Here is a 17,403-nt window from a genome sequence, read left to right on the forward strand (position 1 = left end):
TTTTTTGTCCTTTTATATTACTCCTATTTAGAAATGGGAGTTTGGGAGGACCAACATTGCACTAAAGAGTTGGACTAAAAGCTATAGAAATTGTACATTGAGGCCCACCAAAAAGATGAACTATTTTTTTTTTCTACTTTCCATTCTCCCCTTTTACTCTCTTTAGTTTATCTTTCATCTTAAATTTTTCATAGATCTTTAAAATATTTTGAATTATTATGAATTATGAATTATAATGTTTTGATTTTTACGTAGTTTACAAATATATAAATTTCATTTTTAAAAAATTGAAGATATCATACGCAAATTTATGGTCAAACTTAAACTATTTGATTCTTGACAAATAAAAAGTGTCACATAAAATGGGACAGACTAAGGATAACTCTCAATTAAATTTATTTCACTTTTTAGTTTCCATTTTTAACATAATTTTTGAAGCTGGATTTCTAGGAATTCTATAGTAGACCCATTTAAATTTGACTTTTTTGTTTTAAATTAGAGAATTTGGTCGCACTTCGCACGATCATTAAAATTAAATATTTTTGATTAATTTTATATTTACTCTGTTGTTTAATCGTAATATTATTATTTGTTTTAATAATATGAAGATTGTGAAAAAAATAAAGCTTCACAAATTTTACATCTATTAAATGAGGAAGAATATATTTTTTATCAAATAAGTTAAAATATATTTCCTAATAACAAATTCTTCCATTGCATGAAGTTGATCCTTTAATATATAATATATATTTCGGTGTACCATTCTCCTTAAATGTCTAAGAAATATCTCATAATGTCAAATAACACTGTAATACTCCCTCTGTCCCTAATTACTTGTCCACTTTTAAATTGACACATTTATTAAGAAATCAATTAATGACATAGTGAGTTTATCATTTTACCCCTATTAATTATGAAGTAGATGAAAAGTTCTGCAATTTTCAAAGTAATTAGTCATTTAATTGAGGATATAATAGGTAAAAAAAATGTTCTTTCTTGATTTGTCAAAATTGACAAGTAATTAGAGACAACTATAAAAGGAAAAGTGAACAAGTAATTAGGGACAGGGGGAGTACTAAACAAATGCATCAACAAATGAAATTTATATTAAAAATATATTGAATAATGACGTAATGATATCTTAATAGAATTTCCTATCCATTTAAAAAAAAAAAAAAAACTTCACCCTTTCAATTTCGTTATATCTTCTTATTTAGTAGAAGAATCATCATTTATTATATTCTACTCCACCTTAATTGTACCATCAGAGTTTTAAGAATAAACATTAAATTTTAAATTGAAATAAAAAATCATTGAAAAATGACAGAAAAAATAATAATAGTATATGAAAATTAAAATAAGGTGCAAGAAAAGCCTTTTCACGATAATTTTATAAAATATATTGATAACAATTAAAATGAAGCTGTTATTTTATCTTTAAAATTAAGTTTGATTGAATTGAGTTAGTACAATGAGAAAAATATTAAACTAATAACTTTTTAATGTTATTAAATGCATTTTCTTTTTAATTGAGTAGTAGATTAAAAGTTTCGAATTAGGCTATTAAAATAATATTTTACTCTCTCCTTAATTATTATGGTATTGCAAACATTTATTTTCCTTAAATGGTGATTAATTTTTCATTTACAGTTATATCCAATTAATTTCTAATGTATTGAATGTGGTTATGAAATAATATCTTTATCTTTCCTTAATCATAATAAAATTATAATTTAACATTTATTTTTTTGAAATGATAATTTTGTTTTAATTCCTAGAACATATTGTTTACTATAGTGAATGTAATTATAATAAAACATATTGTATTTAGTATGACAAAAGAACTCAAAAATTGGAGAAATTAGATAAATAGTAATCTTAGCTTCTAAGAAATGTCACATCATCATTTACATATCCAACTTCATATATATATAAAAGAGTTAAAAAAGAAAAAATAATTAATTTAAGAAAATTATATAAATAACATTAATGATCAGAATGAAGATTAAGAAAAAACGTCAAATAAATTAGTAGTATTGATGATGATAAAAGTTAAATAAAACATTTTTTCTATTATTTAAATTTTTAACATAAAATTTCCAATCTTTTTAAATTAAAATAAAAATAAAAATCGAGGCAATAATTATTTTAAAGAAAAATATAACCAAAATTGTCAGAAAAAATTGATAAATATAAATAGGTATCTATTACTAAGAATGGTGTCACTACATTTTCTATTTTAACTTTATTGTTACATATGGATAGAAACTTTTAGAAGAAGAAATGATTCAAAAATTTAAAAATAATGATTCCTTAAATGGTGATTCCTTTTCCATTTACAGCTTTTCAATTAATTCTTAATTTATTATATATGGTTATGGATATTGGAATAATAATTTTATCTTTCCTTAATCATAATAAACTATATTTTAACCTTTGTTTTTGTGAAATGATAATTTTCTTTTCATTCGTACAACATATTGATTAATATATTAAATGTAATTATAATAAAACATGTTGTATTTAGTATGACAAAAGAATTCAAAATTTTAAAAAATTAAATAAAATAATAATCCTAGTATATACTAGACATCGGAGCTCGTGCTAGCACGGGCCCAATATGTATCATTTTTTGTTTCAATTTATGTGATAAAGACAAAATTAAAGAGTTAATCAAACTTTATATTAATTTAAAATAGTTTAAACTTTTAATTATTGTTAACTATGGTAAAAAAATTTTTATGTCTTTTAACATTCTAAATTGTTAATTATTGTTGTATGATTTGTAATATCTTTTACGCAATTTTGAAATAATAAAGGTTATTTCTTTTTCTCAATTTATGTGGTACTAATAAAATTTCAAGATTCAATCAATTTTTTTGTCTTTAAAATATTCTATTGTTAATTATTGTAAATTATTGTACTTTCTAAGTAATTTTCAAATAATATATATTATTTCATTTGTCCAATTTATGTGTCACCGATAAAATTTGAAGAGTTAATCAGATCTTTTACATATTTTTATATCTTTTGAATATTTAAGTAAATAATTATTGTGATTTATAATATTTTATACAATTATTTAAAAAAATTAAACAACAAACAAAACGAGTTCATCATAGGAAAATTACCAAAGCATCCTTGAATACATCAATAATGGGTCCCACTTTTGATTTAAAAAAATATGCATATTGGGAGGATATTTTTGTCCAAAGTGGAAATAGAATAAGTATAAAGCATTAAAGTCCTTTAAAATTTTAAATTGTTAATTCTTATTGTATGATTTGTAATACTTTTACGCCATTTTCAAATAATAGAGGTCATTTCTTCTTTCTCAATTTATGTAGTACTAAAAAAAATTTGAGATTCAATCAATTTTTTTTGTCTTTGAAATATTTCTAGCTGTTAATTACTGTAATTTATAGTACTTTCTAAGAAATTTTCAAATAATATATATTATTTCATTTGTCTCAATTTATGTGTCATCGGTAAAATTTGAAGAGTCAATCAGATCTTTTATATATTTTTATATCTTTTAAATATTTAAGTAATTAATTATCGTGATTCATAATATTTTATGCAATTATTTAGTATAGTAAAATAAATTTAAAAGAAACAAACAAAACGAATTCATCATAGGAAATTACCAAAGCATCCTTCAATACATCAATAATGGGTCCGACTTTTTGTTTTTAAGGAATTGCACATTCGAAGGATAATTTTGTCCAAAGTGGAAATATTGTGTAAAAAATGTGTATTTATTGTGATTTTGAATGTTTTGTGGGGTAATAGGACGCACGCAAAGTTAAGGTGTCTTTTTGAAAATTTGGGACAACTTCAAGTATCACTTAATGTTTTTTCTCAAAATCTAATTTACTTTCGTAAACTATGTGTCAGATCAAAATCAGATTAACAAATTCAAAAGGAATGAGTAATAAATAGCTCATGCAATGACATATTTATTATTTAACTAAATAATAAATATGTAACTAAAAATCTTGTTAGCTTTTGGTTGAAAGCTAACAAGATAGTTATAATGATAGTTGCATTGTGGCTTATTATATATAGATATACATATTGAAATAGTTGATCTTTATTGCTATTATTATATATATACTTACAGTAAGAGACTGAGAAAAAGGATTTGGCTTATTACTCTTATTTTGTTTTGCACCATTTCATTTCTATATGATATACAATACAATACCATTAATTGTCTACTATATATGTCTATTTTTGTTATACTTAATGTTTGTATATGTGGAAAGGACATTTGATAATGAATTTATGGGCAACATTGGACTGGTTATCAATATTTCCCAAATGAATTTAATCAGAACGCCTAAGCTATTTGAATCCATAAGTTAGTAAATTAATATGAAATCAAGGACAAGATGCTACCATAATTCAACCAATTAAGGAATTACACTAATCTAACTAATTAAGTGGATTGCTTTGGGAGGGGATTCTCTTCTTGGATCAGAGTTGCGACATTGATGCGGTCGCATGGAGGAGATGCTGCATTGATGGGCCATTGTTGTTAGATCCGAAAATAATGTGAAAGCTATCAAAGCAAACCTCAAAAGACCATGAGTAACAAGACAAGCGAGAAATATACCAAAGACACAAAGATTTAATGTGGTAATTCGGTCAATCGACCTACGTCCACAAAGGAGATGAGAAATTCACTATATTAATATGAGAATATAAAATATAGAGAAAAATAACATCAACCAATCACTCAGAATACAAGGAGGTTCATACAAGTGATAATGTATCACTTGTAACCCACAAATTTTCCCTCTAACCGAAATTCTCAAAAACTCCTGAAACTACATTGTGAATGCTGATTAAGTTAGAAGGAAAAAACCTAGAGTAAACTTTCAAAAAGAAGGTAAACAAACAGAATGACCACAAAATGATAAAAACATTCACCTATGGGAGATAAATTTCAAGAATTGCAGAAGAGAGATCCCAAAGAGCTAATGACTCAACTTCTATCAAGAAAAAACATGTGAGATTTAATTATTCCTCTTTGAGGCCGTTTTAAATATTCAGTTTTTCAAATGATTTTAACTACAAATTCATACTAATAAATTTCAAATGCAATAAAAAAAGTTTAAATAAAAACTTAAAGATTTTATATAGATCATGTGGAAAGGAATATGAAAATTTTCACTACAAATTCATACTAATAATTTCAAATGCAACAAAAAAGTTCAAATAAAAACTTAAAAGATTTTACATTGATCATGTGGAAAGGAATAATTACGAAATGCATGTCGTTATGTGTATATTAATTTGATAAATGTTGATAATAACATAAAGAAATAATAGCTAACGATCATAAGTTAGCATGCAATCTAGTATTGTAAACATTGGGCAAATTCTCTTGCACATATTCTCAACTGTCTCTTTGATATTCAAAGGGATTGTCTTATCGATTTGAAATATCATATTAGTGTGATTGACTTTGTAGTTAAAAACGGTTAACATGTTTTAATACTTATGTGTTTGTATTTCAAAGCTTCAAAAGAAGTTTTTGGTCACCAACATTAATCCTCAACTATACTCTATGTTTAAACCACATCTTTGCACTATCACAATGAACAAAAAAACATTCCTCAATTATCTTAAAAATGGCAAGATTCATCCTTCAATTAGTTTTTGACAAAAAAAACTAACAGTTGATCAACCCACAAGTCCCCCATTTTGTTTGCTTCAATTCTTATCTTAGCTTATAGTAGTAATATTAGACAATCCTAACTAAACAGGATGAGCTAGGAAGAGAGGTTTTCATCCTCAACTTCACAATAGCAGTCAGGATGTTCCTATAAAAAGTGAGTAAAATATTTCGAGTAAATTATTTTTCGCCCTATATAATTACTGATCACATAAACAACAGTATATTATAAGAAAAAAATGTATAATTTTCTCTTTATTTCCTAGACAATGAGGGAATTTGAAGTATGAAGGTAGTCTATTTTAATTTTATTTTTGGTGTAAATTTTATAAACACTAGTTACTGTATTTTTAAAAAGATAAAAATAACATATTTAGATATTATGTAAAAAAAAATATTCGTTTTGTTCCATTTATGTGACACTTTTAACTTCTTAAGATTCAAACTATGTGAATTTTTTATAAATATTTTACTATGTATTTTTCATCATATTGACATGAGAAGAATTGCAACATTAATATGTTAAAAACGTCACATGTTTATCCATAGTTAATTCTAGCTTCATTTACATGAAAGGAAATTAGTTTAACCGTTAGTTGCTATCAAGAAAAAAAATGGAAGGGTGAATCTGGCCATTTTTAGGATAATAAATTTTTTGCTCATTGTGATAATAAGAGAATGTTGTTTAAATTAAAAATATATTTGAGGGATATTTTTAGCCAAACACTCCTTCAAAAGCATTACTCATATCAGAGTATTTGGAGTACAAAAAGATATCATCAAAGAGATAATAGAATATTTATCCACCATATTTTGACACTTCATATATCGAAATCAAGATAATGTGGAAGCCATTGAAAATTTGTTCCAAAGCAATTCTCTAACATAATATTACTTATTAATATGGTCTAGTAGTTATACATAATATACCGCTTGAACTGGTGAATGATTTACAATATTATATGTCAACAGTAAATTGATATAGTCCGACAATCAAAAGTAAATTCTTAGTATAGCTGCAATAATATTTATACTAAACAAAACAAAGTGTTCTTTTTCCCACCTTCTCTCACATAGAGTCATTATTTCTAGTAAATATATATAAAAAAAACGATTGAACATTTCATGTATTAAATTATGGACAAAATCAATGTTAAGAAATAGACAATAGTTTGAAGGATGACAAAAAGTGCACTAATATGGCAAACATAAGGAATTATTTGTGTTCCAAGTAAAAACACAAAAAAAAATTTGAGACTCAACTCAAAGATAAAAGATTATCTTGGGCTTTTACACATATTGTATGTTGAGCGTATATTATTGTATATCAAATTTTCAATATTGCTAACAAAAGGAGAGAAAAATAACGCAAATCACACTCTTATTAGTGGTAAGTACTCGTTGAAACAATAGTTTCTAAAATTACATTTTCTGTCAATTAATTGTTACGGCTACATATATCTGAAGGCTTAGATATAAGCGAGTCAAATTAGGTATAGTTCATTTTAAATGCATGATATACAAAGCGTGATTCTCATGTATTTGGAATACTAATTTCTCACTCGTCTTTCTCCTCTCGTGCTCGCCTCTCTCCCTCTCTTTTCCCTTTCCTACTATGTATCTGAATTCCACAATTTCATGTATATGTGTTTTGCAATATTAATTTCATGTATTTGTGTATCCAAAAATAATTTCATCCTGTATATTCAATATCAAATACAATATATCTAAAGCAAATTTAAACACAACATATTAGAATCAAATATATGTATCTTTGATATCGTATATAATAACAAATCTTGAGATACTTTTAAACCTGAAGATAAAAAGAGTATTTATAAGTCAATTCCATCCCTTAGGAAGGTACTCCCTCCGTCCCTTTTTAGTTGTCCACTTTAGAAATGGCACACAGATTAAGGCAACAATGATTAGCACAGTGAAGTTACAATTTTACCCTTATGACAACTTTTCACTTCAAAATTACAACCACTTATTTGAATTCAAGTGAAATAAATTGAAGGGAAACAACATACACTTTTACAATTTTCAAGAAGTGTAAATAAGGGTATAATAGGAAAAAATTTGTTGTCCTTTCTTGATTTGTCAAAATGGACAACTAAATAGGGACAACTAAAAAAGAAAATATGGACAAGTAAATAGGGACGGAGGGAGTAATATTGTTTTTCTTTGGGTAAAAGCGTCAAAGCACCCAAGAGCGCCCGAGTATATATAGGCCCAGACCTAAGACATTACCAGAAAAAGAAAATCCCTAATCTTTAATCGAAGAGAGAAACTGTGTTTGTGTTAGCGATTGAAAATGGCATCGTCGTTATCCAGATGGCTCGTGGATCCGAAGAAGAACCCTCTCGCCGCCATCCACATGAAAACCCTCTCCTCTCGCCTCCGTAATTACGGTATGTAGATCTATTCATTTCTATTGCCAATCATGTTCTAATAAAATTGGTTTGGATTTAAGCGATTGTTGTATATTTTATTGAAATTGAATCAGCACAGTGATTGCTAATGTAACTGATTTAGCTGAAAATGATAGTGATGATTAGATCTTGTAAAAGATTCCAAACTGAAATGGTGAATCTATCTCCGATTTTCTATGTTGCATATGTATGTCACAGTTTAAAAATTGTTCAGAGTCTATTATGAATCACGCAGATAAAATAGGTGATTAGGCACCCAAGGGGTGTGACCTAGTGGTCAATCAAGTGGGTTAGAACTATGAGGTCTCGAGTCAAAATGAAAAAAACATTTGATTCTTCTTATGTGTTGAAGTCTTGGTGGATAGAGTTACCTGGTATCTGATGTAAGTGGGAGGTGATGGGTATCTCGTGAAATTAGTCTAGTTGTGTAAAAGCTAGTCTGGACACCACCGTCATTAATGAAGAAAAAATAAAAAATAGGTGATTTATTCCCATTTTCCGAAGCTTGGGTGGCTATAGTTACCTGGTACCCTTGCTTCTAGGAGGTAGCAAGTTGGACTGTACTACTACTACAATAAAAGTAGTTTAGTTTCTTTCCCTTTAAGGCCATCATGTGTTTTGAATTGCTTATTGATTCTATATATTGATGCATTCTAGCATTAGGGCTGTTTATTGATGGACTTGTACTTCCCAAAATAGTAATCTTGGTATATTTTCCTTGGATTTACCTTCACTACATATGTTTATAACCATTTGATTTTGTTCTGATTTTATTTTCTTTGGTCCAACTTGCTCATTTAATGTACTTTATCAATTTCTATGATAATTTCTTTTTCATCTGCATAAATACATATTCTAGCATTTGGGTATTGGTATTTATTGATCTATACTTTCTTGTATACAAACTTTCACAGCTATATCATTATTCCAAGTGTTTGATTTAAGTTTTGACCCAGTAGTTAAAGTTGAATGTTTAAATTCCATCCGTATATGATTTCTGTCCAACGTAGATGATGGTATTCTCCTTGCTATGTGTGTGCTTGAGACTTGAGAGTGTCAATTAACATTACCTTGTAATAATTACATCCGTACCATTTGTCAGAATTGTAAAAAATGTATCACCATTTCAGCTATCTTGACAGCAATCAAGTTTGGTGCAAAAGCAAAAATCTTTATCACTTTTTTTCTCCAACCAAAAGTTATTAGGAATCCTGTTTAGAATCAAGGGGTCGAGAGAGTTTTTTGTGTTGTTTTTTCTGCAAAAAGAATCATTTTACAGTCTCATTCCAAAGACTTTTGATGCATTCTTCAGCAACTTAAATAGATAAATAAATAAAACAAATAAAAGCAAGTAGACAAAAGAGAAGGGAAGAGCGTTTAGTAATATCATCATTTCAATTATTCTGATTGAGTTACAGTATCACCTATGTTCTTATGCTTTTGAGCTGCTTGTTAACTTTTCATTATTTTATTTTTTTCTGTGAAACAAGGTCTCCGACATGATGATTTATATGATCCGATGTATGATTTGGACGTGAAGGAAGCTCTTAATCGCCTTCCGAGGGAGATTGTTGATGCCAGAAACCAGCGCCTTCTGCGTGCCATGGACCTCTCCATGAAGCACCAGTACCTCCCAGAGGATCTTCAGGTACTTAATAGAATTCCATCTTATGCTACACTAAGATAAATTGACTTATATGTAATTACCCCATGTGAAGCATTTGTGCAGCTGGTAATGTAAATGGTAACAATCGAAGAACACTTTGGGTGCTCTGTGCTTTTTTCCGCTCTTCTTTACTTTGCTGCCTTCTTTCATTTGCTTATTTTGTTCTTGTCACCAAAAGAGATGTACTGACAAATGCTAGGAGTTGACAAAGCAAGCTAAAGCAAAAAATTTACTTGGAATCATGTGAAGGCGGTGATGTTGCATCTATAGTCATTTGGCCAAGATTGTGGGAGACGAAACGTGCTTATTTTAAAATCATGTTTTTGACCAAAGATGTTCTGGGGAGTAGCATTAGTTGTTTTTTAGAAGCTAATAATGTACCTTTTTTCCATAAGTACTTTTTTCAAAAAGTTTATTTGAGAAAAAATACACTAGTAGCACTTTTATGAAGCTTGGCCAAACCCTAATTGTTGCCTATAAGTGTTTTTTGAATTTTTTGGCTGAACACAAACTGTTTCTTCATCAAAAGCACTTTCCAATATAACCTTATTTTTAGAAGTTTAGCCAAAATAGACTATTAGTTAACTCATATAAAAGAAGACCTTTCTTTAACTAATACACAACAGCAGCCACTATTAATGATTAAACTCTTGGGAATCATACCTTGATAGCTCTTTTATGTGCGGTTGAATGGTTTTAACTTAGTGAGCATCGTAATATTCTTTAGGCCATGTATTAGATATAAAATTGTTGTTGTGCATCATTTCAAATAAAAGAAAAACTTTATTGTTGTATGTTATGTTGGGCTCTTTTGATTTAGGTTTATTGGATTACTAAGGGCATCTCCAACCAAACACCAAATCCTATTTTGGTGTAAAATTTGGTGATTTTCCTCTCAACCCGATACTAAATTTCATACTATTAGGCCATCTCCAACCCATAACACCAAATTTTACAACTCCAATGCATTGCACTAAAAAAAATATTCCTTTTGTACTCTTCTCTCTCCTAAATATTGTATTATTATTTTTATTTCATTTATATTTTTGTGTTTCTTAAAACAAATCCTTTCTTCTTTTTTTTTTTTTTACACATTCACCCTATTTAATTCATATTCTCCTCTTTTATTATCATTTAATATATATATATATATATATACGAAAATTAAATTATAAAAATAATACACCAAAATTAAGATTTAAAATTAATATTATTAAATATTACATAAAAAATAATAGTATATTAGGGACTTAATTAAAAACATACAATTTATAATATGTTAACTTAAAAGTGTTGTACAATAAAAATAATAATAAAATAATCTTGGATATAATTGGTGTTTGATGAATAGTGTTACACCAAATTTAGTGGAACACTATCCACACACTATAATAGTGTGTAATTTAGGGGTCGTTTGGTAGTTGGATAAGAAACAAGTTATTCATGTATTAATTTCCTCTTAATTTATATGATGTTTGGTGGGTAAATAGAAATTAAGTTATTCATGTATAAAATTAATACGAAGTTTGGTTGACAATTTAGAAATTCGCAAAAGTAATACTTGTTTAAGTTATGAGAGAATCTATATATTATTTTATGCAGGATAGAAGAGGGAATTAAACATTCATGTATATACATGAATAACTAATCAATGCATAATTAATACATAGATTTCCTCATGACTAATTCCTACATTTCTAATGCATGAATAACTGTAACCAACTACCAAATGATCCCTTAGTGTTGGCTTGGAGATGAAAAACATCAAATATTACGCCAAAATAGGATTTGGTGATGGGTTGGAGAGCATCTCCAACCCGTAACACCAAATTTTACACTAAAATAGTGGAGAGAGAAGAATATAATACAAAATATTTATACAACATTTTTGAAAAAATAATAATAGAATATTGAAGAGAGAGAAGAATATAATACAAATATTCTTTTTTAGTGTAGTGCATTGGAGTTGGTTTACACTAAAATGGTGTCAACACCAGTGTAAAATTTGGTGTTCTAAGTTTGTTAACTATCCTATTCTTTATTTGCAATAATTAAATTATAAGGTAAGAAAATTATCTTCGAGATCTTCTGTTCCATTAGAGAGAAACTATTAGCAATTAGATTTCATTGTTTGATTGGTGGCAGGAGGGTAATGAGAGTGTTGTCAATGTATTTTTTAAGGTGAACTTGTAGATGGAGGAAGCAGAGGTGGTGTAATCATATTAGCAGTTTTTCTTCCACCTCCATAGGCTTGGACTCAGAAGTCCCAAGTCCCAACCATTAATTAACTCCCAACAATGGGAGTGAATGGAAGGCGTTTGCCCCCGATTCTATATGTAGATCGAATTGCTAGACAAACATGAGTTTAGTTAGTCGATTTATTAGTGACCAAAACTTCCTAATCAAATAAGCACTTTCGCAAAGTTCACCTTCCTGCATTTAAAACAGGACCCCCAAACCCCACACTCAGAAAAAAATTAAAAAATCAACCCCTCAAAAAAGAGAACCGACAAAAAATGGGAGGTAAAGGAAACATGAAGATTGTAATTCTTCTTTGACCCTTTCTTGCCTCTCTTTTCAGTTCCCCATTTATCCATTACTACCTTATATGCCAACTATTGAGCATCAGCAGCATGGTTTACTGTGTGTCAAGAGGAATTAGCTAATTTAGATGAGCCCTCAATATGTTGTTTATAAAAAATCTTTACTAATCATGATTTTCCGTCTGAACTCTTCTCAAGCCAATTATACAAAAATAATAAGTATCAGAAATTTCTATCTTCTACTGCTATATAGATTTATGACGAGGCAAAAGTACTCCTAAAAAGCAGTCCTAAAAAATGTACTAACATGACTAAAACATATATTCCCTGACTAATTGTTTTAGCCTTGTGGATATTTTTCTTTATTATATCCCATCTTTTGGAATCTGTGGAACTTGTTTGGGTTTGTGGCATAGTTATTTTTGTTGGTTTATACCCTATTTTATTTTTTTTGCCAAGTTTGCATGGATTCAAAGAGTGTAGGTCTTTTGAGACAACTTACTTTCATGGGATTTTAAGTCTACCTAGTCTCCTTTTAACATCTTCACTCACCATGGTTTTACACTTTCAAAGGCAATTGAACCATCTCAAGTGTAGGTCTTTTGAGCAACTTCCATGTGTTTTTTGGGATTGTTTTGATTTGAGGAGCAGGGAGCAGTTGATTATAACCATCCATTGGGTTGGGAAACTTATGATTGTTCCTTATTCTAATCTTAACTGAGCTAGATGTTTTTTAAAGTTTAACCAACTTTGCAGGCAATGCAAATGCCATGTTGGTGTTAATGGCAAAGATCATCTCTGCTCTGTATATTGTGAAAGTCTGATTGATACTCTTGATAATCCATGATCTTGTTTTTTTTTTCCATCTTTGCCTTCATATTGATCCTTTCTGGAAGAAAGGACTGAACAGTCGGTCTTCTCTCAGGTGTTACAGAAGAAAGTAGAGCAATTGTGAAAAGTGCATTTGTTTTTTGGGGGATTGTTTGGATTTGGAGAGCAGGGAGCAGTTGATTATATTGTTCCTTATTCTAATATTAACTGAACTAGATGCTGATGTCGGTATTTAACTTGTTCAGTATTCATTAAGTTTTAACCAACTCTTGCAGGCAATGCAAACACCATTTAGGAGCTATCTTCAGGAAATGCTGGCTCTTGTAAGTTTCCATTTTCTATTTCTGGTTTCAGCTCTGGATGGTTCAGTTGTGTTTCCAGTTTTTCCATGAGAATACATCACTGCTCATCATGTCAACTAGAGGCATCATATGATCATTGATCTCTTAATTGAGTTTAAAGCTTACTGTTGTTTGTATCTGCTTCCAATGGTCACTTTTCTGGTCCCTGTATGTGCCTTAAATTTTCTTGTGATCCATGTGCCTAGAGTAAAAGTGGCCTTGTTTTTTGTTTGGTGGAGCCACTTTCCATCTTCTTCTCTGCCTTATTTGTTTCATTTTCAGTAACTGCAAAATATGCATGTGAAACATCGACTTGCTGCCAAGTTTTTTCTTTTCCTTTTTTGGTTGACATTTTGTCGCTTGGTCCATACTGTACATCTGCTATGGCTCTATGATCACTGTAGATTCAGGACGATTATACCCCATGTTCATTTGCTGACTTATATTCCGAGAGCTTAATGCCTTAACTAGAGTGGTCATTAATGCACTTGGTTTATATAATTTGCAGGTTAAAAGGGAGAGTGCAGAACGTGAGGCTTTGGGAGCATTGCCTCTTTATCAGCGTACACTCCCTTAAAGAGATCCCATCTCCCTTTAAACTTTTTCATTGAGAATAACTACTGTACTGGTTGTAGATCTCCGTGGCGGAGATAGAAATAACAGGATGTTTGTTTGCTTCTATGATCCAATACTTCAAGTTAGTCATCCTGTGGGCTTTATCATTGTAAACCTATATTTTTTCATATGGGAGGTACATTTTCGCCAGAACTCCCATATTGCTCTGGTTTGACAGGTTTTATTGGTGTTTCTGAGTATTATATATACATCCTGGAACGTAATTTTTTACTTTACCTTCTCATTTTGTTTTAATGCATTGCATTGTGGATTTGTCGTAAAAAAAATAAAATCACAACTTTGTCTGTGTGACAGATTAGATGAAAGGTTTTGCCAAAATATAATAGCGAGTTATTTTGATGCATTGGTTGTGAGGGTAGTTGCCATGTCTCACAAGTAAACTCCAAATTTAAATATTATAACTTTTCACTTCCCCACTTTGTAGGCTTTACTCGTTCCCATACCCCCCCAGCACCCTTTCCTCTTACCTCGATGACTCAATAAGTTAAATGCTAAATATAGAAATGTCATTTTTAGGATGAACTAAAAAAACAAAATGAGTAATAATAACTAGAGTAGAGGGGGTATTGAATAAAATTTTAAATATGAATTTTGAGTGGAAAGAAATGGAGAAGCAAAAGAAAAGATTGTTGCCTCTTCTCCAGTGTATGCATGCTTTGATGTTAATGCTATCTGGAAAGTGTTTGAGATGAATCAAACGTGAATTTAATATTTAAACTAAACTTTATGGGTATAGTTATAAAGATTTTTAGCCATATTAACTCATTGTACATTTGAAATTTGAGTTTAGAAATTAACCTTTATTATAATTCTAGTGGTTTATGCTTGGTATTATAATTTAAGTTTGGTTCGAATCTCTCAAAGCTATGTTAAGCTTTTTTCAATAATAAATATAGTTAATATGAAAATATGAATGTGTTGTTTACTTAGGTTTTCAATCCAAATTAGTTGATGTTTATTTACTTTCCAGGATAATTATTACTGAGTGAAAAATAGAAAGATTACTTTCTCTGTTCATGTTTAACTTGTCATACTCCATGAAAAGCAATAAATGGACCGGAAAAGGGCTTAAAATACCCTTCAATTATGTGAATTGGTACAAAATTACTCTTTTTCTACCTTTCATGCCTAAAATGCCCTTGACGTCAACCTTTTGACTTTATTTTGCTCCCATCTTTAACAACCTAAATAATAACCGCAATGATAAAAATATGTTCTCGATTGGTTAAAGAAACGCTATGTAAACCTAAAAACTTTTTAACCCTAATTTGCCTGTAGTCATCGGATTCCATGGCCACGGCTGTCGTTGACCAACCTCCACCAGTAGTGGGGGATGGACCAACACCACAAGAAGTTTTTACTAATGCCAACAGAACAATTGCGCGCCATTATACGCCAGCACACTCAAGCCAAGAAGCCCACAACACAAACCAATCCCAATGAAACAAATTGTGTATCTCCATGGTGAACCAAGTATAGTATGGGAGGAAGAGGAGGTCGAACAAATGATAATCAACGAGGATCGACAATATGCAGTAGTAGGAAAATTTTCCTACGGATGGCCGGATATCAAGGACTTGAGACAGTTGATACCAAAGCAATGTGAGCTTAAAGGAGACGTTAATATTGGATTGTTAATTAACAGATACGTTCTCATTTGAACAACTTTGCTGGAGGATTATGTAACATTGTTTTCAAAGTCACAATAAATACATCACCCAACATCAGTGGTCGTACCCCATGAGAACCCTTAAATGGGATCCAACGTTTGACCCAGAAGAGGAGACATCGATTGCCATTGCATGGATATCCTTCCCATCTCTACCTCCAATTTTTTTTTTGGAAAAGAAACAATTTTCTCTTTGGCGGCAGCAGTTGGAAAACCAATACAAGTAGAACCCGCAATAAGACAAGACCTAGTTGTGTTAGGGTCAAGGTAGAGGTAGATCTAATGGGGGAGTTCCCAACGAGAATTAATGTAGGGATGAGAAAGAAGACAGGGGAAATACTGGAGAAGTGGGTGACAATAAAGTATGACTATGTCCCCAAATATTGTACAAATTGTAAATTGCAAGGGCACAATGAAAAAAAATGCTTCATAATACATCCCGAATTGTATCCAAAGGAGGAAGGGGAAGTTGGAAAAAAGAATGGCAAGATGGAAGAGAGGAACACGCAAGGGGACATAAAAAAACACAAACAGGAGGAGGTTAAAGACCGTAATGAACAACGATTGAGGTCTGGAGTACTAGGGGGTAGACATTGGACACGAGGGAGTAAAAGTATGCAGGTTTGGAACCCAAAAAGTAATCATATTACTGGTCAGAAAATTACGACAAATAACATGTATGAAGCTTTGAGGGAGGGTAACGAGATTGAGAGGGGACAAGGATTGGAGGACATGCGTAATGGGGAGGTTTTGAAAAAGGCTAATGAGGTAGAAGGAACCAAACAGATTATACATGAAAGGGGAGCAAGTTCGGTAAATTAAAGGGGTCTGTTAGGGAGTACTATCAGGGAAGAGGATGATCAAGAAGAGAAAAACACAAAAAATAATACCACTAACACATGCATGCCACCAATGAGAGAAGGTCACGAGGGCCAACGTAGAGAGGAAGAAGAAGAAAGGTGGTCAATGCGAAATAACAATCCACGCCCGATAGGGGCAACTAAAAAAGGTGAAGAGGAGATTGAGAAGTCATCTAGCTCAAATAATCCTATCGTAAGTCAACAAGAAAGGGATAATGAAGAAGTGATAGGGGAGGGTAGTACACAGAAAGGAGAGAAAACCAATTTTACACATAGTTTACACAATTCTCAACAGAAGCAGTATCGTAGGCAAGAGGTTCAAGAGGACGACAGTATGGAGGCAAACATTGAAAGCATTGGTAGGAGTGGAGATTTGTCACCAACTCAAATTGAAAGGCTGAAAGGGAAGAATAGAAGAGGGGCAAAACTCAACCAGCCTTCCCAAATAAATACAAGGAGTAGAAAAGGGTTCTCCTTTACCTCGGATCAATGATAGACAAAGTACTGTTTTGGAATATTAGGTTGGTTAAATCTCAAAATGCTTTTGAGAGAGTAATTGATCTATACAGAAGACACCACTACTCATATATAGCAATAATAGAGCCTTTTCAAAATCCCTCGGAGATAGAACGATATAAGGGAAAATTGGGTTTGCAACATGCTAGGGCTAATTGTTCTTCAAAAATATGGATATTTTGGGATGAGAACTAGGAGGAAGATGGCATGACAGATAACATAC

General features: G+C 30.5%; 1 protein-coding gene across 1 annotated transcript; it reads left to right on the forward strand.

The window, feature by feature from the left end:
* Positions 1 to 7,902: 7,902 nt before the first annotated feature.
* On the forward strand, positions 7,903 to 14,321 carry LOC125838753 (cytochrome b-c1 complex subunit 7). Its single transcript, XM_049517793.1, has 4 exons — positions 7,903 to 8,097; positions 9,609 to 9,766; positions 13,434 to 13,481; positions 14,008 to 14,321. The coding sequence occupies exons 1-4, from the start codon at positions 8,001 to 8,003 to the stop codon at positions 14,074 to 14,076; spliced, it is 372 nt and encodes a 123-aa protein (XP_049373750.1). The 5' UTR covers positions 7,903 to 8,000; the 3' UTR covers positions 14,077 to 14,321.
* The last annotated feature ends 3,082 nt before the right edge of the window (positions 14,322 to 17,403 follow it).

This window comes from Solanum verrucosum, unplaced genomic scaffold, assembly GCF_900185275.1.
Source record: "Solanum verrucosum unplaced genomic scaffold, falcon-dt-bn FXZP01000182.1, whole genome shotgun sequence".
NCBI classification, from domain to species: domain Eukaryota; kingdom Viridiplantae; phylum Streptophyta; class Magnoliopsida; order Solanales; family Solanaceae; genus Solanum; species Solanum verrucosum.

What these genes read in the sequence shown, in the direction of transcription:
- LOC125838753 (XM_049517793.1), top strand. Translation starts at nt 8,001, where the DNA reads ATGGCATCGTCGTTATCCAGATGGCTCGTGGATCCGAAGAAGAACCCT. An exon ending in CTCTCGCCTCCGTAATTACG is followed by an intron (nt 8,098 to 9,608) that starts GTATGTAGATCT and finishes CTGTGAAACAAG; the next exon opens with GTCTCCGACATGATGATTTA. An exon ending in TTCAGGAAATGCTGGCTCTT is followed by an intron (nt 13,482 to 14,007) that starts GTAAGTTTCCAT and finishes TATAATTTGCAG; the next exon opens with GTTAAAAGGGAGAGTGCAGA.